The sequence below is a fragment of the Mobula birostris genome, chromosome 4 (genome assembly GCF_030028105.1).
Source record: "Mobula birostris isolate sMobBir1 chromosome 4, sMobBir1.hap1, whole genome shotgun sequence".
In the NCBI taxonomy this organism is placed as follows: Eukaryota; Metazoa; Chordata; class Chondrichthyes; order Myliobatiformes; family Myliobatidae; genus Mobula; species Mobula birostris.
The window spans coordinates 206,946,748-206,973,835 of record NC_092373.1 but is presented as its reverse complement, the minus strand read 5'-3'; the positions used below and the strand labels follow the sequence as shown (position 1 = coordinate 206,973,835).

Sequence of the window (27,088 nt, the reverse complement as noted above, 5' to 3'; positions counted from 1 at the left end):
AAATATACATGAAGACTGGCTCTCACAGCTGCCTGTGACAGATAATTCCACAGTTTCTTCTCTTAGGTATTCATACAAACTTCCCTTATTGGGATCCAGCACCAACCTGTAGATTTTCCCAATCTACATGCATATTGAAATCCCCCATGATTATCGTAACATTGCCTTTTTGGCATGTATTTTCTACCTTGCATTGTAATTTGTAGTCCATATCCTGCCTACTGTCCAGAAGCCTGTATTTAACTCCCATCACAGTCTTTTTACCCTTGCAGTTTCTTAAATCTATCCACAAGGATTCTACATCTTCCAATCTTACATCACTTCTTTCTGTGGATTGGATTTCATTTTCTACCAACAAAGCCACCCCACCCCTCTGCCTACATACCCGTGCTTTCAGTACAAGCTTCTTTCCTCATTCTCAGTCAGAGCATCATCCTTCCTGAAATCTCTTCCCAGAGATACCGCCTAATGTGTTGCATGTCTCCAGCAATGTCTATGTTTTTGGTGTAGAGATAGATCTGGCTGGGTCACCGACGACAGTATTGCCAATGGAGCAGACAAAACCACTTGTCTTCATGGGACAATAGTGATACGTGATATTTATTGCAGTTACTTACCAGGTCAGACTGTGCTGCTTAGGTGTGAACTCCGGACTTCAGGGGAAGCACCCAAGGGAATGCTAAGTGGAGAAGAAATTGTAATGAGCTTTTCACAGACTGCATGGGCCGGTTCCCAATGACAGGAGCTTGCTTGACCTGACCTCTTCTGGATGTCAGCTGCCTGTAATTTTCCCAGATGTGAAGGGCCAAACCTTTATATATGTGTGTGTGTTTTTTTATATATATGTGTGTGTGTGTGTGTGCGCGCGCATGTGTATATATATTATATATATCCTATTAAAAGTATTCACCCCCTCCCCACTGGATTTTTTTCACGTTTTGTTGTTTTACAACATCGGAATCACAATGGATTTAATTTGGCTTTTTTCAACACTCTTCAACAGAAAAAGACTCTTTCGTGTCAAAGTGAAAACAGATCTCTACAAAGTGATCTAAATTAATTACAAATATAAAACACAAAACAATTGATTGCATAAGTATTCATCCACCCCCCCCCCCCATTAATATGACACACCAAATCATCACTGGTGCAGCCAATTGGTTTTAGAAGGCACATAATTAGTTAAATGGAGATCACTGTGTGCAATCAAGGTGCTTCAATTGATTGTAGTAAAATACAGCTACATCTGGAAGGTCCAACTGCTGCTGTGTCAGTATCCTGGCAAAAACTACACCATAAGGACAAAAAAAAACACTCCAAGCAACTCTGCAAAAAGGTTGTTGAAAAGCACAACTCAGGAGATGGATACAGGAAAATTTTCAAGTCACTGAAAATCCCTTGGACAGTTAAGTCAATCATCAAGAAATGGAAAGAAGATGGCACAGCTGTAAATCTGCCTGGAGCAGGCCGTCCTCAACTGAGTGACCGTGCAAGAAGGGGACTAGTGAAGGAAGCCACTAAGAGAACTATGACAATCTGGAGGAGTTACAAGCTTCAGTGGCTGAGATGGGAGAGACTGCGCATACAACAACTGCTACCCAGGTGCTTCACCTGTCGCAGCTTTATGGGAGAGTGGCAAAGAGAAAGCCACTGTTGAAAAAAGCTCTCATAAAATCTTGGCTAGAGTTTGCCAGAAGGCATGTGGGAAACTAAATTCAGCTGGAAGAAGGTTCTATGGTCTGATGAAACAAAAATTGAACATTTTGGCCATCAGACTAAACTGTCCACATTATCAAAAACACACCGTTCCCTACCATGGAGCATGGTGGTGGCTGTATCATGCTGTGGGGATGCTTCACTGAAGCAGGCCCTGGAAGGCTTGTGAAGGTAGAGGGTAAAATGAATACAGTAAAATACAGGGAATTCCCAGAGGAGACTTTGGAGAAGATTTGGTTTCCATCAACACATTAGCGGTGGACCAATCGATTCAAAGGAAGAGTGAGCATCGCCCAGGTCAGGGAGAAATGTTTTAAAAAGGAGCATTTCGCAGGGCCCGGCACATTAGTTATAGCGGATATGACTGCAAGGCCAGTTTTCTGTTCTGGGTGTCGGATGTGGGATGTCCGGGAGACTTCCACCCTCCCTGAAGGCCACATCTGTGCAGATGCATTGAGCTGCAGCTCCTCAGAGACTAAGTAGGGAACTGGAGCTGCAGCTTGATGACCTTTGGCTTGTTAGGGAGAGTGAGGAGGTGACAGTCAGGAGCTACAGGCTGGTAGTCACCCCAGGCCAACAGGAGACAGATAATCAGGTGACCATAAGGAGAGGGAAGATAGGGTATCGGGTAGTGGAGAGCACCCCTGTGGCTGCCCCCCTTAACAATAAATACTCCATTTTGAGTGCTGTTGGGGGGATGACGCCCCTGGGGGAAGTGACAGTGGCCATGCCTCTGGCACTGAGTCTGGCCATGTGGCTCAGAAGGGTAGGGAATGGAAGACGATGGCAGTGGTAATAGGGGACTCGATAGTTAGGGGGACAGATAGGCGATTCTTTGGATGCGAAAAAGAAACAAGGATGGTAATTTCCCTCCCAGGTACCAGGGTTCGTGATGTTTATGAACGTGTCCACAATATCCTGAGAAGGGAGGGTGAGCAGTCAGAGGTCGTGGTAAATATTGGTACCAATGACATAGGTAGAAAAAGGGAGGAGGTCCTGAAAGCAGAATACAGGGAGTTAGGAAGGAAGCTGAGAAGCAGGACCTCAAAGGTAGTAATCTCAGGATTGCTGCCTATGCCATGCAACAGTGAGTATAGGAATAGAATGAGGTGGAGGATAAATATGTGGCTGAAAGATTGGAGCAGGGAGCAGGGATTCAGATTTTTGGATCATTGGGACCTCTTCTGGGGTAGGTGTGGCCTGTACAAAAAGGACGGGTTGCACATGAAACTGAGGGGACCAATATCCTAGTGGGGAGGTTTGCTAATGCTATTGGGGAGAGTTTAAACTAGATTTGCAGTGGGGTGGGAACCAACGTGAAGAGGCAGAGGATAGGGAGGTTGGAGCACAGGTAGAGACAACTCGTAGGGAGTTTGTGAGGAAGGATAGGCAGTTGTTAGAACAAAGATGCACTCAGCCTGATAGTTTGAGATGTGTCTATTTTAATGCAGGGAGCATCATAAACAAGGCAGATGAACTTGGAGGATTTGAGGGTTGCGGATGTTCTCTTATTCAAGAAAGGGAAATTGCCCAGGAAATTATAGACCAGTGAGTCTTACTTCAGTGGTTGGTAAGTTGATCGAAAAGATCCTGTGAGGCACGATTTATGAACATCTGGAGAGGCATAATATTATTAGGAATAGTCAGCATGGCTTTGTCAAAGGCAGATCGTGCCTTACGAGGCTGATTGAATTTTTTGAGGATGTGACTAAACATACTGATGAAGGTAGAGCAGTAGATGTATGTGGATTTCAACAAGGCATTTGATAGGGTACCCCATGCAAGGCTTATTGAGAAAGTAAGAAAGCATGGGATCAAAGGGGACATTGCTTTGTGGATCCAGAACTGGCTTGCCCACAAAGGCAAAGGGTGGTTGTAGACAGGTCATATTCTGCATAGAGGTCGGTGACCAGTGGTGTGCCTCAGGGATCTGTTCTAGGATCCCTACTCTTTGTGATTTTTATAAATGACCTGGATAAGGAAGTGGAGGGATGGGTTAGTAAATTTGCTGATGGCACAAAAGTTGGAGACATTGTGGATAGTGTGGAGGGCTGTCAGATGTTACAACGGGACATTGACAGGATGCGAAACTTGGGCTGAGAAGTGGCAGATGGAGTTCAACCCTGATAAGTATGAAGTGGTTCATTTTGGTGGGTCAAATATGATGGCAGAATATAGTATTAATAGTAAGACTGTTGGCAGTGTGGAGGATCAGAGGGATCTTGGGGTCCGAGACCATAGGACACTCAAAGCTACTACGCAGGTTGACTCTGGATAAGAAAGCATACAGTGCATTGGCCTTCATCATTCATGGGATTGAGTTCAAGAGCCGAGAGGTAATGTTGCAGCTATATAGGTCCCTGGTCAGTCCCCACTTGAAGTACTATGCTCAGTTCTGGTCACCTCACTACAGGGAGGATGTGGAAACCATAGAAAGGGTGCAGAGAAGATTTACAAGGATGTTGCCTGGATTGGGGAGCATGCCTTATGAGAATAGGTTGCATGAACTCAGCCTTTTCTCCTTAGAGCTATGGAGGATGAGAGGTGACCTGATAGAGGTGTATAAGATGATGAGAGGCATTGATCATGTGGATAGTCAGAGGCTTTTTCCCAGGGCTGAAATGGCTAGCATGAGAGGGCACAGTTTTGAGGGGCTTGGAAGTAGGTACAGAGGAGATGTCAGGGATAAGTTTTTTTTACACAGAGTGTGGTGAGTGCTGCTGGCGATGGTGGTGGAGGCAGATACGATAAGGTCTTTTAAGAGATTCCCGGATAGGTACATGGAGCTTAGAAAAATAGTGGGCTTTGGGTAACCCTAGGTAATTTCTAAGGAAAAGACATGTTTGGCACAAATTTGTGGGCCGAAGGGCCTGTATTGTGCTGTAGGTTTTCTATGTTTCTAACTTAGAATGTGGATCAATACCTGGATTAAGACGTTGTGGCCATTACAAAGACTGGGATGTTGCAGGAGCAGGAATGGCTGCTGAGTATGCCAGGCTTCAGATATTTCAAAAAGAACAGAGAGGGAGACTAAAGAGGTGGGGGTGTGGCATTGCTAATTAGGGATAGTATCACAGTTGCAGAAAAGGAGGAAGTCATGGAGAGATGGTCTACTGAGTCAGTGTGAGTGGAAGTCAGAAACAGGAAAGGGGCAATAACTCTATTGGGTGTTTTTTGTAGACGCCTCCCCCAATAGTAACAGGGATATCGAGGAGCAGATAGGGAGGCAGATTCTGTAACAGTGCAATAATAATAGGGTTGTTGCGATGGGAAATTTTTACTTTCCTAATATTGATTGGCATATACTTAGTGCAAGGGGTTTAAAAGGGGTGGAGTTTGTTAGGTGTGTTCAGGAAGGTTTCCTGACGCAATATGTAGATAAGCCAACTCGAGAAGAGGCTGTACTTGAGCTGGTATTGGAAAATGAACCTGGTCAGGTGTCAGATCTCTCGGTGGGAGCGCATTTTGGAGGTAGTGACCACAACTCTATCTCCTTCACCATAGTGCTGGAGAGGGATAGGAGCAGAGAACTTGGGAAAACATTTAATTGGGGTAGGGAAAAATATGGTGCTATTAGGCAGGAACTTGGGAGCAGATGTTCTCAGGGAAATGCACGACAGAAATGTGGCAAATGTTCAAGGAACATTTGCATGAAGTTCTGCATAGGTATGTTCCATTGAGGCAGGGAAAGGATGGTAGGGTAAAAGAACCATGGTGTACAAAGTATGTAGAAAATCTCATTAAGAAGAAAAGGAAAGCTTACGAGAGGTTCAAGAAACTAGGCACTGTTAGAGCTCCAGAAAATTACAAGGTTGCTAGGAAGGAGCTTAAGAATGGAATTAGGAGAGCCAGAAGGGGCCATGAGAAGGCTTTGGTGTGCATGGTTAAGGAAAACCCCAAGGCATTCTACAAGTATGTGAAGAGCAAGAGGATGAGCCATGTGAGAATAGGACCAATCAGGTGCGATAGAGGAAACGTGTACATGAAGTCTGAGAAAGTAGTGGAGCTACTTAATGAATACTTTGCTTCTGTGTTTACCAGGGAAGAGGAGCTTGGCAGTTGTGGGGATGACTTACAGCAGACTGAAACGCTTGAGCGTATAAACATTAAGAAAGGAGCTTTTGAAAAGCATTAACACAGAAACATAGAAAATAGGTGCAGGAGTAGGCCTTTGAGCCTGCACCGCCATTTATTATGATCATGGCTGATCATCCAACTCAGAACACCGCCCCAGCCTTCCCTCCATACCCCCTGATCCCCGTAGCCACAAGGGCCATATCTAACTCCCTCTTAAATATAGCCAATGAACTGGCCTCAACTGTTTCCTGTGGCAGAGAATTCCACAGATTCACCACTCTCTGTGTGAAGAAGATTTTCCTAATCTCGGTCCTAAAAGGCTTCCCCTCTATCCTCAAACTGTGACCCCTCGTTCTGGACTTCCCCAACATCGGGAACAATCTTCCTGCATCTAGCCTGTCCAATCCCTTTAGGATCTTATACGTTTCAATCAGATCCCCCCTCAATCTTCTAAATTCCAACGAGTACAAGCCCAGTTCATCCAGTCTTTCTTCATATGAAAGTCCTGCCATCCCAGGAATCAATCTGGTGAACCTTCTCTGTACTCCCTCTATGGCAAGGATGTCTTTCCTCAGATTAGGGGACCAAAACTGCACACAATACTCCAGGTGTGGTCTCAGCAAGGCCTTGTACAACTGCAATAGTACCTCCCTGCTCCTGTACTCAAATCCTCTCGCTATAAATGCCAGCATACCATTCGCCTTTTTCACCGCCTGCTGTACCTGCATGCCCACTTTCAATGACTGGTGTATAATGACACCCAGGTCACGTTGCACCTCCCCTTTTCCTAATCGGCCACCATTCAGATAATAATCTGTTTTCCTATTTTTGCCACCAAAGTGGATAACCTCACATTTATCCACATTAAATTGCATCTGCCATGAATTTGCCCACACACCCAACCTATCCAAGTCACCCTGCATCCTCTTAGCATCCTCCTCACAGCTAACACTGCCACCCAGCTTCGTGTCATCCGCAAACTTGGAGATGCTGCATTTAATTCCCTCATCCAAGTCATTAATATATATTGTAAACAACTGGGGTCCCAGCACTGAGCCTTGTGGTACCCCACTAGTCACCGCCTGCCATTCTGAAAAGGTCCCATTTATTCCCACTCTTTGCTTCCTGTCTGCTAACCAACTCTCCACCCACACCAATACCTTACCCCCAATACCGTGTGCTTTAAGTTTGCACACTAATCTCCTGTGTGGGACCTTGTCAAAAGCCTTCTGAAAATCCAAATATACCACATCCACTGGTTCTCCCCTATCCACTCTACTAGTTACATCCTCAAAAAATTCTATGAGATTCGTCAGACATGATTTTCCTTTCACAAATCCATGCTGACTTTGTCCGATCATTTCACCGCTTTCCAAATGTGCTGTTATCACATCCTTGATAACTGACTCCAGCAGTTTCCCCACCACCGACGTTAGGCTAACCGGTCTATAATTCCCCGGTTTCTCTCTCCCTCCTTTTTTAAAAAGTGGAGTTACATTAGCCACCCTCCAATCCTCAGGAACTAGTCCAGAATCTAATGAGTTTTGAAAAATTATCACTAATGCATCCACTATTTCTTGGGCTACTTCCTTAAGCACCCTGGGATGCAGACCATCTGGCCCTGGGGATTTATCTGCCTTCAATCCCTTCAATTTACCTAACACCACTTCCCTACTAACATGTATTTCGCTCAGTTCCTCCATCTCACTGGACCCTCTGTCCCCTACTATTTCTGGAAAATTATTTATGTCCTCCTTAGTGAAGACAGAACCAAAGTAATTATTCAATTCAATTAAGTTAGATAAGTCACCAGGACCAGATAAGATATAACCCAGGCTACTGTGGGTGCGAGGGAGGAGATTGCTGAGCCTCTTGCGATGATATTTGCATCATTAATAGGGACGGGAGAGGTACCAGAGGATTGGAGGGTTGCAAATGTTGTTCCCTTCTTCAAGAAAGGGAGTAGAGATAACCCAGGAAATTATAGACCAGAGAATTTGACTTCAGTGGTGGGCAAGTTGTTGGAGAAGATCCTGAGAGGCAGGATTTATGAGCATTTGGAGAGACATAATCTGATTAGGGATAGTCAGCATGGCTTTGTCAAGGGCAGGTCATGCTTTACAAACCTGATTGAATTCTTTGAGGATGTAACAAAACAAGTTGATGAAGGTAGAGCCGTGGATGTACTGTATATGGATTTCAGTAAAGGTTCCCCGTGCAAGGCCCAATCAGAAAGTAATGAGGCATGAGATGTAAGGAGATATTGCTTTGTGGATCCAGAATTGGCTTGCCCACAGAAGGCAAAGTGTGGTTGTGGATGGTTCGTATTCTGCATAGTGGACGGTGAACAGTGGTGTCCCACAGAGATCTTTTCTGGGACTCCTCCTGTTTGAGATTTTTATAAATGACTTGGATGAGGAAGTGGAAGGATAGGTTAGTAGGTTTGCTGATGATACAAAAGTTGGGGGTGTTGTGGATAGTCTGGAGGGTTGACCGAGGTTTTAGCGGGACATTGATAGGATGCAGAACTGGGCTGAGAAGTGGCAGAGGGAGTTCAACCCAGATGAGTGTGAAATAGTGCATTTCGGTAGGTCAAATTTGAAGACAGAATATGATATTAATGATAAGACTCTTGGCAGTGTGGAGGATCAGCAAAATTTTGGGGTCCATGTCAATACGACACTCAAAGCTGCTGCGCTGGTTGACAATGTTATTAAGCATATGGTGTGTACCCCACTTGGAGTACTGTGTTCAGTTTTGATCACCTTACTGCAGGAAGAATGTGGATAGTATAGAGAGTGCAGAAAAGATTTACAAGGATGTTGCTTGAATTGGAGAACTGAAGGAGCCTCTTGAATTAGTGGCAAAACGTCTTCTAGACAGCACAGCAAGTCTAGTTGCCCTGATTTACTACTGCCTGACATTTCAGGAAGGTATTGAACAAAGTTGTCTACGTGGTTGGCTCATTGACAGAGTCAGGAGGCACGGGATCCAGAAAAACGTGGCTGTGTGGTTTCAGAATTGGCTTGTCCATCAGAGGGTGGTGGTAGTGGGAGGGTATTCTGCCTTGAGTTGCGTGACCAGTAGTGTTCCACATGGATCTGTTCTGAAAAGCCTGCTCTTTGTGATTTTTTATAAATGAGTTGGATAAGGAAGTAGAAGAGTGGGTTAGTAAGATTGTCGATGACACAAAGATTGGTGAAGTTGTGGACAGTGTAGAAGGTTGTCATGAGTTACAAGCAGACATTCACAGGATGCAGATCTGGGCTGGGAAGCAGAAGATGGAATTTATTCTGGAAAAGTATGAAGTGGTTCATTTTGGAAAGTCAAATTTGAAGAGAGAATACAATGTCGAGGGACAGAGAGATCTTGGGGTCCACATCCATTTATTCCTCAACTTGCCACACATGTTGATAGAGTTGTTAAGAAGGCATCTGGTGTGTTGGTCTTCAGTCAGGGGATTGTGTTTAAGATCCGTGGGGTAATGTTGCTGTTCTATACAATCCTGGTTAGGCAATATTTGAAATATTGTGTCCAGTTCTGGTCACCCCTATTAAAGTAAGGATGTAGAAGCTTTAGGGAGGGTGCAGCAGAGATTTATCAAGATGTTGCCTGGACCAGACAGCATGTATTATGAGGATAGGTTGAAGGAGCGAGGGCTTTTCTCTTTGGACAGAACGAGAATGAGGTATGGCTTGAAAGAGGTGTGCAAGATGATAAGGGGCATAGATTGAGTGGACAGCCAGAGACATTTTCCAGGGCATTTCAAGGACATTTAAAATTCTCCTGGATAGGCAAATAGATGATAAAAAAAAATGTGGGAGAGAAGAGTTTGATTGGAGTAGGTTAAAAGGTTGGCACAACATGGTGGGCTGAAGGGCCTGTCCATTCTGTACTGTTCTGTGTTCAGTGATAGAGAGATAAAGCAAGTCAGATGATGTCAATGGGGATTACACAGGTCTGGGTGAATGACACCCAGTTATTAGAGTATGGCAGCAATGAGACAAGCATCAGGAAAGACCACTCCACTGATCCTCTGGACTCACACTCCCAGTTCTTCTCCCCCTCCACGCACTTCCAGCTGAACATTCACACCAGGTCTCCCTGTTAAACCTTACCTGGAACAATAACTTCCAACTGCTTTCACTGCAGATCTTCTACGTCCTTTCACCTTCTTTCTTCGGCACTGCATAGAGTAGGTTAGCATTGTAACTGCTAAGGCTGGTGCCGCAATTGCAATAACCAGAGGAATTGGGTTCAGTGTTTCTAATCAAACAGAAAGATAGTTTAGTCTGCTTAGCTGGCAGGCATTTGGAATTCATGTAAGATCATAGTGCTGAAACACTAGAATAGGTCACACTGACATTTACATATCGATCACAACTGCCAGTGTTGCACCATTGAAAGTCTGGATGTTATGCTGAGAAGTCTGGGGCTGGCTGATGACACTAACACCATCACCATCGTTTTGAGAGATTTTAGCCAGGCCAGTCTGAGAAACTCACTAAGCAACTACTATCGACAGATCATTTGCAATACCAGAGGAAACAGTACAGTCAATGCTTTGAGCCGAAACCCTTTGGCAGGACTGGAGGAAAAAATGGCTGAGCAGTAGATTTAAAAGGTGTGGGGAGGGGAGAGAGAAACACCGGGTGATAGGTGAAACCTGGAGGGAGAAGGATGAAGTAAAGAATTGGGAAGTTGATTGGTGAAAGAGACCGAAGGCCATGGAAGAAAGAAAAAGGGGGGAGGAGCACCAGAGGGAGATGATGAGTGGGCAAAGAGATGAGGTGAGAGATGGAAAAGGGGATGGGAAATGGTAAAGGGGGTGGGGGGCTTTACTGGAAGTTTGAGAAATCGATGTTCTTGGCATCAGGTTGGAGGCTACCCAAATGGAATATAAGGTGTTGTTCCTCCAACCTAAGTGTGGCCTCATCACGATAGTGGAGGAGGCCATGGATGGACGTATCAGTATGGGAATGGGAAGTGAAATTAAAATGGGTGGTAACTGGGAGATTCCACTTGTTCTGGCTGACGGAGCATAAGTGCTCGGCAAAGCGGTCTCCCAATCTATATCGGGTCTCACCAATATACAGGAGGCCACGCCGGGAGCAGCGAACACAGTAAGTGACTTGAACAGACTCACAGGTGAAGTGATGCCTCACCTGCAAGGACTGTCGGGGGCCCTGAATGGTAGTGAGGGAGGAAGTGTAGAGACAGATATAGCACTTGTTCCGCTTGCAAGGTTAAGTGCCAGGAGGGAGATCAGTGGGGAGGGATGAATGAACAAAGAAGTTGTGTAAGGAATGATCCCTGTGGAAAGCAGAAAGTGGGGTGGTGAGGGTAAGATGTGTTTGGTGGTGGGATCCCGTTAGAGGTGGCAGAAGTTTCGGAGAATTATGTGCTGGTCACGGATGTTGGTGGGGTGGTAGGTGAAGTCGGGTGGAGGGAAGATGGGGTAAGAACAGACATGAAATGGAAGAGAGGCAGTTGAGGGCAGCGCTGATGGTAGAGGAAGGGAAGCCCCTTTCTTTGAAAAAGGAGGACAAACAGTCAAGGTATTCTGACATGAGTTCAGTGGGGCAGGAACAAGCAGAAACCTGGACAAGTCGGTCTGTGGATCTTAGGTAGGAGGTAGAAACAGGAGGTGTGGGGTGTGGGAGCTATGAGGCTGGTGGTGGTGGATGAGAGAATTGACTCTCACAGCTACCCGGACCACATGTCATCCCACCTGATACCTGTAAAAACACCATCCCATTTTCTCAATTCCTCCATCCGCCGCACCTGCTGTTAGGGTGAGGCTTTTCATTCTAGAATGAAGGAGATGTCCTCCACCATCAACACTGCCCTCAACCGCATCTCTTCCATTTCATGCATGTCTGTATGTGTTAGTTTGCAAGGAAAGCAGTTAAAAATCTTCAGGTTTACCAAATAAAGGACTTTCAGTGTAGAAGGCAAAAGAACAAGTTCACGCCTACCTTTAGTACTTTTTTTAATTTCCTCAATTTCCTCTGTGGGCCCACTGTCCTTGCTGCCTCCTCGCCCCTTTTTATCGCAAAAGGGTGGAGCCCAGCCATCTTCACAATGACAATTGTTGTTATTGTTGCAAACCTGTAAAAAATAGTAAAGCATTGAATTCCCTTCAATAGAATTATATGAATAAGTTTAAAGACATTTAAAAAAGCATTGTTGAATAAAAGTTAGTATTAGTTCTGTTCACTGGCTGGATCCACATTGCCCTTGTGAGGCAGCATTCTCCGAAGTCCAGGGTGGCACATTGGGAACTGAATTCATACCCACCAACTCCAGTGTGGGAGTGAAAGGTGATGTGGCTAAATATTCCAATGACTCAGGAACACTACAAGAGGGTTTAGCGCACAAAGCAGTACGCATGGGAATGGGGCAACACTCAAAATTCTGGAGCAGTTCAGTGGGTCAGGCAGCATCTATGGAGGGAAATGGACACGGCATTTTGGGTTGAGATCCTTCAGGACTGGAAAGAAAATTGGAAGGGACACAGTTTAAAAGTATGGCGGGGGGGAAGGATTTGGAGCAAATGTTTATGGGTGAAACATGTAGCATGAACATTGATTTCTCCAACTTTTGGGAACATAGAACCAAGTCAATTCTGAATACACATTTGCTGTGGATCTCATGCATTTTAGCCTTCTGGATCAGCCTAATGAGGTATCTTGTCAGATTGCTTAATAAAATCTACTGCCCTTCACCTTCCCAAAAGATATAATCTGTTTCTAAAACATGTCTATCCCTGCATTACCAATACTGACTGTCCTTAATCAGCCAAGATTTTCCAAATGAGCAAAGTTCCATCTCTAAGAATCCTATCCAGTGGATGCACTGCCATTGATGTGAGATTCACTGGCCTATATTTTCCTGGATTATCCCCATTTCCCTTCTTGATCAACAAAGGAAAAACACTGACCATTCTCCACCCCTTCAGGATCACACCTGTTGCTAGTGAGGATTTAAAAATCTTCCTCAAGGCTCCAGCAATCTCTTCTCTTGCCTCTCTGAATAACCTGGGTATATCCCATCAAGATCTGGGGATTTACCCTTCAAGAGTCCCAACACTCCCTCCTTTATCTTAGCATGCCATAGCATATTAGCACACTCCACAATTATCTCATCATCATCCCTTTCTTTCTCAGTAAATACTTATAGAAAGGACTCATTCAGTACCTCACCCGCATCCTCTGCCTCCAAGCACATGTTCCCTCCTTTAACCTTTAGTGGTCCTATCCTCTCCCAAATTATCCTCTTGCTCTTGATATGTATATATAGAATGACTTGGGATTTGCTTTAGTTTGACTTGCTGGGATATTTCACCCCTTTTGGCCTTCCTAATCCCCTGCTTCCAGTCTTTCCTGCTACCTCTATGTTTCCCAAGCGACCTGTCTCATTTCTACTTCTGTACATTTTATGTACCTGTTTGACTGAGTTTAGAATCAGAGTTAATATCACTGTCTTTATATGATGTGAAATGTGTCATTTTGCAGCAGCAGTACAGTGCAAAGACATCAAATAATTGTAAGTCCATAACCTCTCTGGTCATCTACGGTTCCCTTACTCTGCCGTCCTTGTCATGTTGGTCCTGAACTCTGATCAGATGGCATTTTAAACAACTCCCACATGCCATGGTCCTGTTCCCTCTCACCACAAACCTGCGCCCATGTTTGTTGGCATGGACCAGTTGGGTCGCTAGGCCTAATTCTATGCTGTATGACTCTGACAAGCATGCAAGCTGTTGAGTCCTGGTAATTTATCTACCTTTAGCCCCATGAGTTTCTCTGATTCTTTACCTCTTCTAGGGTTAGGCTTGGGTTATTTGAAATTGTCCCAGGGAGATTTTGCATGTCCTCCACGGTGAAAATTGATGCCAAAAAAAAAAAAATGATTTCACCTATTTGCCATTTCTTTGCTTTCTGTTGTTAATTCACCCGCATCATGCTGCAGATGTTCCACACATACCTTAGCCACCGCTGCATTGCTTCTATCCCCATAGAAACATTTATAGTAGTAACTTCTGGATTGCTGCCTGTGCCACACGCCAGTGAGGGTAGAAACAGGATGATTTGGCAGATAAATGCGTAGCTGATAAGCCAGTGCAGGGAGTATGGCTTCAGGTTCTTGGATCATTGGGATTTCTTCTAGGGAGGTATGACCCGTTCAAGAGTGACGGGTTGCACCTGAACCCCAGGGGGACTAATATACGAGGGGTGATTGATAAGTTCGTGGCCTAAGGTACAGTACAAGGAATCAATTTTAGAAAACCGAGGCACATTTATTTTTCAACATAGCCCTTCCTACATTTACACACCTCGTCCAGCGGTCGTGGAGCATATGGATCCCTTCTTTGTAGAAGTCAGTGTCTTGGACCTCCAGAAATGGTCCACAGCAGGGGTGATTGATAAGTTCATGGCCTAAGGTAGGAGGAGATGAGTTATTAACTTCAAACTTTCTGCATAATCACTCAAAGAGTTGAACTGCACGTGCATATAACGACAGCTGTAAAACTCATCTCCTTCTACCTTAGGCCATGAACCTATCAATCACCTCTGCTGTAAACCACCTGGAGGTAAAAGATGCTCTCGTTACATGCACGTGTAGTTCAGCTCTTTGAGTGATAATGCAGAAGGTTTGAAGTTAATATCTCATCTCCTTCTTCCTTAGGCCACAAACTTATCAATCACCCCTGCTGTGGACCACTTCCACAAAGAAGGGATCCGTATGCTCCATGACCGCTGGACTAAGTGTGTACATGTAGGAGGGGACTATGTTGGAAAATAAATGTGCTTGGTTTTCTAAAATTGACTCCTTCTACCCTAGGCCACGGACTTATCACTCACCCCTCCTACTTGCGGGCAGGTTATTAGAGCTGTTGGGGAGGGTTTAACCTAACTTGGCAGGGGGGTAGGAACTGGAGTGAAGGGACTCAGGAAAGGACAGACGATGTCAGGAAGGGCAGGCAGGTGATGGAACTTAGCTGCAGCCAGCAGGCTGAATATCAAATCATTAGGGATGCAGAGTCAGAAAGGACAGCAAATACGATACTCCAGGTGTTGTATCTAAATGTGCGTAGTATAAGAAATAGGGTGGATGATCTTGTTGCACTATTACAGTTTGTCAGGTATGATGTTTTGGCCATCATTGAATTGTGGCTGAAGGATGGTTGTAGTTGGGAGCTGAATGGCCAAGGTTACATGTTATATCGAGGGACAGGAAGGTAGGCAGAAGGGATGGTGTGGCTCTACTGGTAAAGAATGGCATCAAATCAGTAGAAAGATGTGACATAGGATCAAAAGATGTTGAATCCTTGTGGGTTGAGTTAAGAAACTGCAAGGGTAAAGAGACGTTGATGGCAGTTATATACAGGCCTCCCAACAGTGGCTGGGAGGTGGACCATAGATTACAATAGGAAATGGAAAAAGCGTGTCAAAAGGGTAATGTTATGGTAGTTATGGGAGATTTTAACATGCAGGTCGACTAGTAAAATCAAGTTGGTAATGGATCTCAAGAGAATGAGTTTGTTGAATACCTAAGAGATAGCTTTTCAGAGCACTTTGTCGTTGAGCCTATTAGGGAATCAGCTATACTGGATTGGGTGTTATGTAATGAACCTGAGGCGATTAGGGAGCTGAAGGTAAAATAACCCTGAGAAACCAGTGATCACAGTACGATTATGTTCAACTTGAAATTTGATAGGGAGAAAATGAAGTCTGATGTAGCAGTATTTCAGTGGAGTAAGGGAAATTACAGTGGTATGAGAGAGACTTGGCCGAAGTCGTTTGGAAGGAGCTGTTGGCAGGGATGTCGGGAAAGCAGCAATGGTGTGCGTTTCTGGGAAAAATGAGGAAGGTGGAGGACATATTCCAAGAATAAAGAAGTACTCAAATGGTAAAATAGTACAATCATGGCTGACAAGGGAAGTCAAAAGAAAGGGCATACAACAAAGCAAAAATTAATGGGAGATAGAGGACTGGGAGGTTCTTAAAAACCTACAGAGAGCAACTAAAATAAATCATTAGAAAGGAAAAGATGAAATATGAAAGCAAGCTATCAAATAATATCAAAGTGGATAGTAGAAGTTTTTTGACGTTAAAAATAAAAGAGAAATGAGAGTGGATATAGGACCGCTAGAAAATGAGGCAGGAGAAATAATAACGGGGGACAAGGAAAGGGCAGATGAATTAAATAAGTGTTTTGCATTAGTCTTTACTGTGGAAGACACTAGCAGTATGTCTGATGTTGTATGTGAAGGAAGAGAAGTGACTATGACAAGAGAGAAGGTGCTCAAAAAGCTGAAACACCTAAAGGTACATAAGTCAATCAGACCACGTGAACTGCACCCTAGGATTCTGAAAGAGGTAATGTTAGAGATTGTGGTGGCATTAGAGATGATCTTTCAATAATCATTGGTCTCTGGCATGGTGCTGCTCATTATTTAGATGGGGTGAGAATTCAAAATGCAGAGATGCAAAGGTACTTGGGCGTTGTTATGCAGGATACCCTAAAGGTTAACCCCTAGATTGAGTGAATACAATTGTGGCATTCATTTCTAGAGGTATAGAATATAAGAACAGGAATGTGATGTTGAGGCTCTATAAGGTACTTGTGAGACCACACTTGGAGTATTGTGTGCAGTTTTGGGCTACTTATTTTAGAAAGGATATACTGACATTGGAGAGGGTTCAGAGAAGATTCATGAGAATGATTCCAGGAATGAAAGGGTTACTGTCTCAGGAATGTCTGGCAGCTCTTGGACTGTATTCCCTGGAGTTCAGGAGAATGGGCGGGGGGATCTCATTGAAACATCCAAATGTTAAAAGACCTGAACAGATTAGATGCAGCAAAGTTATTTCCCATGGTAGGACGTCCATTTAGAACAAAGATGTGGAGAAGTTACTTCAGTCAGAGGGTAGAAAATCTGTGGAATTTATTGCCACGAGCAGCTGTGGAGGCCAAGTCATTGGGTGTATTTAAGGCAGAGATAGATAGGTTCTTGATTAGCCAGGGCATCAGGGGAGTGGGGATGACTGGAGGAATTGGATCAGCCCATGATTGAATGGCGGAGCAGACTTGATGGGCCAATTGGCCTACTTCTGCTCCTATATCTTACGGTCTTATGGACTGGAAAATTGCAAATGTTACCTTACTCTTTAAGAAAGGAGGAAAGCAGCAGAAAGGAAATTACAGACCAGTTAGCCTGATCTCAGTTGTTGGGAAGATGTTAGAACCAATTGTTAAGGATGAGTTGATGGAGTACTTGGTGACACAAAGTCAGCATGGTTTCCTTCAGGGAAAATCCTGACTGACAAACCAGTTGTAATTCTTTGAGGAGATTACAAGGAGGATAGATAAAGGGGATGCAGTAGATGTTGTATATTTGGACTTTCAGAAGGCCTTTGACAAGGTGCCACACATGAGGCTGCTTACCAAGTTAAGAGGCCATGGTATTACAGGAAAGTTACTGGGATGGTTAGAGCATTGGCTGATTGGAAGAAGGCAGCGAGTGGGAATAAAAGGATCCTTTTCAGGTTGGCTGCCGGTGAATAGTGGTGTTCGGCAGGGATCAGTGTTGGGACCACTTCTTTTTATGTTGTATATAAATGATTTAGATGATGGAATAGATGGCTTTGTTGCCATGTTTGCAGATGATACAAAGATTGGTGGATGGGCAGGTAGTGTTGAGGAAACAGGTAGGATGCAGAAGGACTTAGAAGATTAGGAGAATGGGCAAGAAAGTCGCAAATGAAATACAATGTTGGAAAATGCATGGTCATGCACTTTGGTAGTAGAAATAAATGTGCGGACTATTTTCTCCCGTTTCCAAATGGGGAGAAAATCTAAAAATCTGAAATGCAGAGGACTTGGCAGTCCTTGTGCAGAACACCCTGAAGGTTAACTTGCAGGTAGAGTCGGTGGTGAGGAAGGCAAATGCCATGTTAGCATTCATTTCAAGAGGTCTAGAATACAAGAACAAGGATGTGATGCTGAGGCTTTATAAGGCACTGGTGAGGCTTCACCTTGAATATCGTGAACGGTTTTGGACTCTTCATCTTAGAACAGACATGCTGGCATTGGAGAGGGTCCAGAGGAGGTTCACAAGGATGATTCCAGGAATGAAAGGGTTATCATACGAGGAACGTTTGATGGCTCTGGGTCTGGACTCGCTGGAATTCAGAAGGATGAGGGGGATCTCATTGAAACCTTTTGAATGTTGAAAGGCCCAGACAGAGTAGATGTGGAAAGGATGTTTCCCATGGTGGGACAGTGTAGGATAAGAAGGCACAGCCTCAGGAGGTCCTTTCAAAAGAGATGCAGAGAAATTTCTTTTGCTAGTGGGTGGTGAATCTGTAGAATTTGTTGCTACATGCAGCTGTGGAGGCCAGATCGTTGGGTATATTTAAGGCAGAGATTGATTGATAGGTTCATGATTGGACACGACATCAAAGGTTACGGGGAGAAAGCCAGGAACTGGGTTAGAGGAGGAGATAGAGAAAAGGGATCAGCCATGATTGAATGGCGGAGCAAACATGATGGGCCAGATGGCCTAATTCTGCTACTATGTCTTATGGTCTTCTGGTTTACCCTTGATTTGATATAACGTAAAGCTTTTCAAGTTCAATTTTCTCACTTAATGAGCATTTTGCTGCTGGATCCTAAAAACCTCCTGTCCTGTAGTCCAACTCTAGTTTATTTATTTAGAGCAGAGATTCCCAATCTAGGGTTCATGGACCCCTTGGTTAATGGTAGAGGTCCATGGCATAAACAAGTTTGGGAACCACTGATTTAGAGAGAGTGTGCAACTGGCCCTTCCAGCTCATCGAGCTGTGCCGCTAGCAGCCCAATGACTTAACTCAAACCTAATCGCAGTACAATTTACATTGATCAACTAACCTACTATACTTCCGTGGCACCTCGAGGTGACTCGTGTAACAGAACACTCAATGGATACGATTAAATATTCTCGTTTCAGCCTTATAGAGCCAAAAGCCGCAACTGTTTCCAAGGTCAGTACAGTCAACAAAGATGTCTTAATGTGATTAAACAAACTATCATTGCTTAAAACTGACAGAAACAATGCTGTTGTGGACGTATTCCTCATCAGATTCCACGCAGGAAACGTGGCTGCAGATCAGCGTTACAAGTGTGTTTAGGAAAACGGGGTTTTAAACTCCCAATACCGACTATCTTGCTGGCAAATGTGCAGTCTCTGGAGAATAAAATTGATGATCTCAGAACTAGGGTGCTGAATCTGTGGGACATTAGGACCGCTTGTGTCCTTTGTTTCACGGAATCCTCGTTAACTCCTTCCATACCAGATGCAGCGATTCAGATCGGCGGGTTTACTATACACGGTCAAGATAGATCTATAGAGTCTCTCAAAAGCAGAAGTAGAGGAGTATGCCTCATGATCAACTCTTCCTGGTGCACAAATATATCAGTGCTGTCCCAATTCTACTCACCAGACCTGGGATATCTTGTAGTTAAGTGCTGTCCATTTTACCTACTATGGGAGATTTCCAAGGTCATTTTGGTAGCAGTTTACATTCCACCTCAGGCCAATGTCAATCAAGCTTTAGATGATCTGAGCAATGGGATCAACGTGCATGAAACAACGCACCCTAACGCCTTCACCATCGCTTTGGGGGGATTTTAACCAGGCCAATCTGAAAAATATCACTAAACAACTACCATCAACAGATCACTTGCAATACCAGAAGAAACATCACACTGGACCGTTGCTACACCACCATCAAGAATGCCTACCATGCTATTCCATGCCCTCACTTCAGGAAGTCTGATCACCTGACTGTACTTCTACTCCCTGAGTGTAGGCAGAGACTGCAGCACCAGCAGTGAGGACCAAGAAGGTATGGACAAGGGAAGCACAGGAGTGCCTACAGGACTGCTTTGAATCGGTGATCTAGACTGTATTCAGGGTTTCATTTTTGAACCTGGATGAGTATGCAGCAGTTGTTACCGACTTCATTAAAACCTGTGTGAATGAGTGTGTGCCTACAAACATTCCCAAACCAAAAGCCGTGGATGAACCAGGAGGTACGTTGTCTGCTGAAGGCTGGTGACCCAGGTCTATGTCAAAAAACCAGGTATGACTTGCGAAGGGCTATTTCAAGTGTGAAAAAATGATTTCGAACGAGGTTGGAGGTGACACTGGATGTACAACAACTCTGGTAGGGTTTGCAAGACAGTACTTCCTACAAAGCGAAACCCAATAACGTGAATGGCAGCGATGCTTCACTACCAGATGAACTCAACGCCCTCTAAGCCTGCTTTGAAGGGAGAATACAACGACAGCTGTGAAGATCCCTGCTGCACTCAGTGACCCTGTGATCTCTGTCTCGGAGGCCGATGTTGGGCTGTGCTTAAAAAGGATGAACCCTCACAAAGCGGAATGTCCTGATGGAGTACTCGGTAAGGCTCTGAAAACCTGTGCCAACCAACTGGCAGGAGTATTCAAGGACACTTTCAACCTCTCACTGCTACAGGCGAAAGTTCCCACTTGCTTCAAAAAGCCAACAGTTATACCAGAGCCTAAGAAGAGTAATGACCATCACCCAGTAGCACTCATGTCTGTAGAAATGAAATGCTTTGAGAGGTTGGTCATGACTAGACTAAACTGCCTCATCAAGGACCTGGACCCACTGCAATTTGCCTATCACCACAATAGGTCAATGGCAGATGCAATCTCAATGGCTCTTCACACAGCCTTGGACTATACAAACATCTATGTCAGGATGCTGGCCCCTGCTCACGAAGCATGCAGGCCCACCGCAGATCCCCAGCGATGGGTAAATAGCCCCATTGCCTTGTGGGAAGCCTCGGGAGAGACAAAGGCTACAGGAGTAAACCCAGACAGAAAATCCAGAGTGGAGCCCCTAAGGTGGCTGAACAAACTTCCGGCAGCTCCTGCAGCCAAGCTGGTGCCAAACATATTGCTTCATAAGCTTTCCTTTGAACTACACTGGTGAGGCTGAAGGGAGATCTTGACATCTGGGCATCTCAGGATCCCCATACCTTCTGCCCTGGCTTGTGATGATGATCATCATTACCCATTGTCCTTCAAGACAGACGAATACCAACGAACCCCTCATAAAATTGTTTACCTCTATCAAATCTCCTCTCAGTCTAATATGCAACAAGGAATAAAGTCTTACCTATTCAATCTTTCTTTATAGCTCAGGTCTTCCAGAACCGGCAACATCTTTATAAATTTTCTCTGTATTTTTTCAACCTTACGTACATCTTATCGATAGGTATGTGACCATAACTGCACAAAACACTCCAGATTAGGCCTCCCCAACATCTTGTACAACTTCAACTTAACATCCCATTTCTGGTACTCAATACATTGGCCTTAATAAATCAATGTGCCAAAAGCTTTCTTTATGACCTTATCTACCTGTGACGCCCCTTTCAACGAATTTTGGATCTGTATTTCAGATCCCTTTGTTCTACCACACTCCTCAGTGCCCTACAGTTCACTGTGTAAGACCTACCCTGGTTAGTTCTACCAAAGTGCAAAGTGCTTGTCTGCATTAAATTCCATCTGCAGTTTTTCATCCTATTTTTCCAGCTGATGCAGATCCCTCTGCAAGCCATGATAACCTTCCTTGTTATCCACTGCAACCCCAATCTTGGTGTCATCTGCAAATTTGCTGATCCAGTTAATGTTGTTGTCATCCATTTAATTAATATAGATGACAAACCACAACAGACCTAGCACCGATCCCTATGGCACACCACTAGTCACAGGTCTTCAGTCAAAGAGGCAGCCATTTACTACCACTCCCTGGCTTCTCCCACAAAGCCAATGTCTAATCCATATATAACCTAATCTTGAATGCTGAGTGATTGAACCTTCTTGATCACTCTCCCATGCGGGACCTTGCCAGATGCCTTACTAAAGTCCATGTAGACAACATCCACTGCTTTGCCTTCATCAACTTTCCTGGTAACTTTCTCAAAAAAATTATATAAGATTGTTTAGCTATGACCTACCATGCACAAAGCCATGCTGACTATCCTTAATCAGTCCGTGACCACAGGGGTCTCAATATCTCTTGAAAACCAAGGTTCTCTACACTTATTATCTTTACCTTTTATTCTGACAGCCACATACAAGCTTTGACCCCTCAAAATTTTGCTTTTGAAGGCCTCCCACTTACCAAGTACACTTTGCCAGAAAACAGCCTTTCCTAATACACAGTTTCACCACTCTCTGCCTAGAGAGATTCCTCCTTATCTCCATTCTAAATGGACACCCCTCTATTCTCAGGCTGTGTCCTCTGGTCTTAGACTTCCCCACCTCTGAAACATCCTCTCCACATCCACTCTATTGAGACCTTTCAACACTGGATGGGTCTGAATGAGATTTCCACTCATTCTTCTGAATTCCGATGAGTAGAGCCCCGAGCCACCAAGGGCTTCTCTTGATCAGCCTTTCAATCACTGAGTCATTTTCGTGAGCCTCCTCTGAAGCCTCTCCAATGTCAGCTCATCCTTTATTAGATAAGGGACCCAAAACTGCTCACAATTCTCTGTGAGGCCTCATCTTGCCTTATAGAGCCTCAGCATTACGTCCTTTCAAAGAAACAGAGGAGACCTTATTTAAATATCTGAGATCTGAAGGGAAAAGAAGGCTAGCTGTATGCTGAAGCTGTGTAAGATATATGTGAAAACTAGTTTGGAGTTTTGGTCACCTACCTACAGGAAAGATGTAAATGAAATGGAAAGAATACAGAGAAAATTTACAAGGATGTTCCCGAGAGAGGAGGACCTGATTTATAAGAAAAGATTGAATAAGGGAAGGAGGGGAGATTTTATAGAGGTATACTAAATTATGAGAGTTATAGATATGGTAAATAAGACCATAAAATATAGGAGAAGAATTAGGCCATTTGGCCCATCGAGTCCATTCTGCTATTTCATCATTCCAAATCCACTACTCCTCTCAGTCACAACCGCCTTCTCCCCGTATCCCTTTATGCCTTGACAAATCAAGAATCTATTAAGCTCTGCCTTAAATAGTTATTGTTTTATTCTATTCTGAGGCTATGTCCTCTGGTCCAAGACCCTCCCACCATAGGAGGCTTCATAAGGCAGTGGTGAGGCCATACCTTGAGTATTGTGAACAGCTTGGGCTCTTCATTTAAGAAAGATGTGCTGGCATGAGAGAGGATTCAGAGGAGGTTCACACAGATGGTTCTGGGAATGAAAGGGTTATCATACGAGGAATGTTTGATGGCTCTGGGTCTGTTCTCACTGGAATTTAGGAAGGATGAAGGGTGATCTCATTGAAACCTTTCGAATGTTAAAAGGCCTAGACAGCGTAGATATGGAAAAGATGTTTCCTATGATGGGGGAGTCTGGGAAAGTGGGCACAGCCTCAGGATAGAGGGGTGTCCATTTAAAACAGGGATGTGGAGAAACTCTTTTAGCCAAAGGGTGGTGGATTTGTGGAATTTGTTACCACAGGCAACTGTGGAGGCCAGGTCGTTGGGTGTATTTAAGGCAGAGATTGATGGGTTCTTGATTGGACATGGCATCAAAGGTTACAGGGAGAAGGCTGGGGAATGGGGTTGAGGAGAATAAAGGATTAGGCATGATTGAGTAGCAGAGCAGACTTGATGGGCCAATTGGCCTCATTCTGCTCCTATATCTAATGGTCTCATCCTCTCCCTATCCACTCTATCAAGACCTTCCCATTTGATAGGTTTCAATTGGGTCTCTAATTGAATTAATTCCATTTTTCTGAACGCTAGTAAATCTAGAGTTATCTAGAGTAAATCTAGAGCTGTCACACGTTCTTCATATGACCAGCAGTTCAATCCTGGAATCATTTTCGTGAACTTCCTTTGAACCCTCTCCACTGTCAGCAGATCATTACTAAGATAAGGGGCCCAAAACTGCACACAGTACTTCAAGTGAGGCATCATCAGTGCTTTACAAAGCCTCAACATTGCATCTTTGCCTTTATATTCTAGACCTCTTGATATGAATGCTGACATCACATTTGCCTTCTTTACCACAATCTCAACTTGCAAATTAACCTTTAGCGAATGCTGCACAAGGACTCCCAAGTCACCTTGCACCTCAGATTTCTGAATTTTCCCTCCCTTTTATTTGTCCATCCAAAGTGCATGACCATACACTTCCTGACACTGTATTCCATCTGCCATTTCTTTGCCCATTCTCCTAATCTGTCCTCTGTAGCCTCTCTACTTCCTCAAAACTACCTGTCCCTCCACCTATCATCATATTGTCTGCAAACTTTGCAACAATGCCATCAATTCTATCATCCAAAATATTGACATATAACGTGAAAAGAATCAGTTTCAACGCAGACCCCAGTGGATCACCACTAGCCACTGGCAGCCAACCGGGAAAGGCTCCCTTTATTACAACTCTATGCCTCCTGTCAATCAGCCACTGCTTTATCCATGCTAGAATTTTTCCTGTAAGACCATGGGTTTGTAGCTTGTTAAGCAGCCTCATGTGTGGCACTTTGTCAAAGGCCTTCTGAAAATCCAAGTATACAATATCTACCTATTCTTCTTTGTCTACCCGGCTTGTTATTTCTTCAAAGAATTCCAACAGATTTGTCACGCAACATTTTCCCTTGAGGAAACCTTGCTGACTATGACCTATTTTATCATGTGCCTCCAAGTACTCCGAAACCACATCTTTAACACACGATTCCAACATCTTTCCAGTCATTGAGGTAAGACTAACTGGCCTATAGTTTCCTTTCTTTAGCTTCTCTCCCTTCTTGAAGAGTGGAGTGACATTTGCAATTTTCCAGTCTTTCACAACCATTCCAAAATCTCGTGATTCTTGAAAGATCATTACTAATGCTTCCACAATCTTTTTAGCCACCTCTTTCAGAACCTTGGGGTTTACACCATCTGATACAGGTGACTTATCTACCTTCAGACCTTTCACATTCCCAAGAGCTTTCTCCCTAGTGTTGGCATCTTCACACACTTATGACCCCTAACATTCTGGACCTTCCACCATACTGCTAGTGTCTTCCACAGTGAAGACTGATGCCAAATACTTATTCAGTTCTTACTACTCATATACTTACTCATATCCTTGTTCCCCATTACAACCTCTACAGTGTCTGTAAAGCTATTAAGTGGTCTGATATCCACTTTTGCCTCTCTTTTACACTTTATGTATCTGAAGACACTTTTAGTATCCTCTTTAATATTATTGGCTAGCTTACTTTTCCTTATTAACTTTTTTAGTTGTCTTCTGTTGAACTTGCAACTAATTTTTGCTCTACTATATGCCCTCTCTTTGACTTTTATATTGGCTTTGACTTCTCTGGCTTGCCATGTTCTGTCATCTTCCCTTTAGAATTCTTCTTCTTCTTTGGGTGTATATATCCTGTGCCCTCCAAATTGCTTCCAGAAATTCAAGCCATAGCTGCTCTGCTGTCATCCCTACCAGTGTTCTTTTCCAATCAATTCTGGCTGACTCCTCTCTCATGCCTCTGTAATTCCCTTTACTCCACCGTAATACTGATGTATCTGACTTTAGCTTCTGCTCTTCACATTTCAGGGTAAATTCTAGAAATTACCCCTCTTGTGATTGAGCACCAAGCTGATTTACCCATTCTTCTTACGTATTGAAATTTCCTCATGCCTATTCCAACTTTTCCCTTTTGGCATGCTTTGTCTATCTCCCGTTGTAATTTGTAGTACTGTTTGAGGGTCTGTATACAACTCCCAAGGATCTTTTTATCCTTGCAGATTTTTAACTCTATCCACAATAATTCAACACCTTCTGATCCAATGTCACCTCTTTCTAATGATTTGATTTCATTTTTTTTTTTTTTACCAACAAAGCCATGCCACCTCCTCAGCCTTCCTGCCTGTCCTTTCAATGCAATATGTATCCTTATTAAGCTCCCCGCTATTATCTTCTTTCAGCCATGATTCAGTGATGCCTATATCATACATGCCAATCTGTATCTATACCGTAAGTTCAGCTGTCTTATTCCATATACCATGCACATTTAAGTATAACACCTTCCGTCCTGTGTTCACCCTTTTCGATTTTGTCTGCTTTTTATATTGTAACTCATTCTGTTGACTGCAATTTTGCCCCATCACCAGCCTCCTCTTGCTAGGAGTCTTGCTACAGATCGCCTTTGCTTGTAAGCCAGCTACTTCATCCTCAGGACTATCACTGTGTTTCCCATCCCCCTACCAAACAGAACAACTCTAGCAAACCTGCCCCCAAGCATATTGGACCCCCTCGGCTTTAGGTGTAACCTGTCCTTTTTGTACAGGTCTTACCTCCCCCAGAAGAGATCCGAATGATCCATAAATCTGATCCCCTGCCCCCTGCACCCGGCACCCGTTCCTCAGCCATGCATTCAACTACCGAATCATCCTGTTCTTGCCCTCACTGGCACATGGCACAAGCAGCAATCTAGAGATTACTACCCTGAAGGTCCTGTTTTTCAGCCTTCTACCTAGCTCCCTAAAATATCTCTTCAGGACCTCCTTGCCTTGTCTACCAATGTCATCATACCAATATACACCAAGACCTCTGGTGCTCACCCTCATCTTTGAGATTGCCATGGACCCGATCTGAGACATCCCTAACTCTGGAACCAGGAAGTCAACATACCATCAGGCTGTAAGCAGGCTTTTTCCGCCGAGGTGAGGTAAGACTTTAACTAGAGGTTATAGGTTAAAGGTGAAATGTTTAAGTGGAAAATGAGGGGGAACTTTATTATTCAGACAGTGGTGAGAGTGTGGTACAAGCTGCCAGTGGAAGTGGTGGATGCCATTTTGAGAAATTTGGAAAGGTACATGGATGGAAGGGACATGGAGGGCTATGGTCTGAGTGCATATCGATGGGACTAGGTAATTTAAATGGTTTGTCATGGACTGGATGAGCCAAAGGGCTTGCTTCTGTGCTGTAGTTTACTATGATTCTACGTTGAGATGTGTTCATTGGTGAGAGAGTCATGGTTCCAAAAACTGCAGAGAGTGGTGAAGGACAGTCTTTAATCTTATTGTGGGCACGTGGCCAAGTGGTTAAGGCATTGGACTAGCGATCTGAAGGTCGTGAGTTCAGCCCCAGCCGAGGCAACGTGTTGTGTCCTTGAGCAAGGCACTTAATCACACATTGCTCTGCGACGACACCGGTGCCAAGCTGTATGGGTCCTAATGCCCTTCCCTTGGACAACATTGGTGTCATGGAGAGGGGAGACTTGCAGCATGGGCAACTG

The 27,088-nt window shown here is 44.1% G+C and overlaps 1 protein-coding gene across 1 annotated transcript in view; it reads right to left on the bottom strand.

Annotated features, from left to right (window-relative positions):
- Window positions 1-635: 635 nt before the first annotated feature.
- Window positions 636-27,088, bottom strand: part of LOC140197108 (disintegrin and metalloproteinase domain-containing protein 12-like) — a 136,097-nt gene continuing 109,644 nt past the window's right edge. The window contains exons 18-19 of the mRNA XM_072257023.1: window positions 11,772-11,904; window positions 636-679 (exon numbers count right to left, since the gene is read on the bottom strand). Coding sequence (XP_072113124.1) covers window positions 636-679; window positions 11,772-11,904 — 177 coding nt within the window. The remainder of the gene's footprint in view (window positions 680-11,771; window positions 11,905-27,088) is intronic.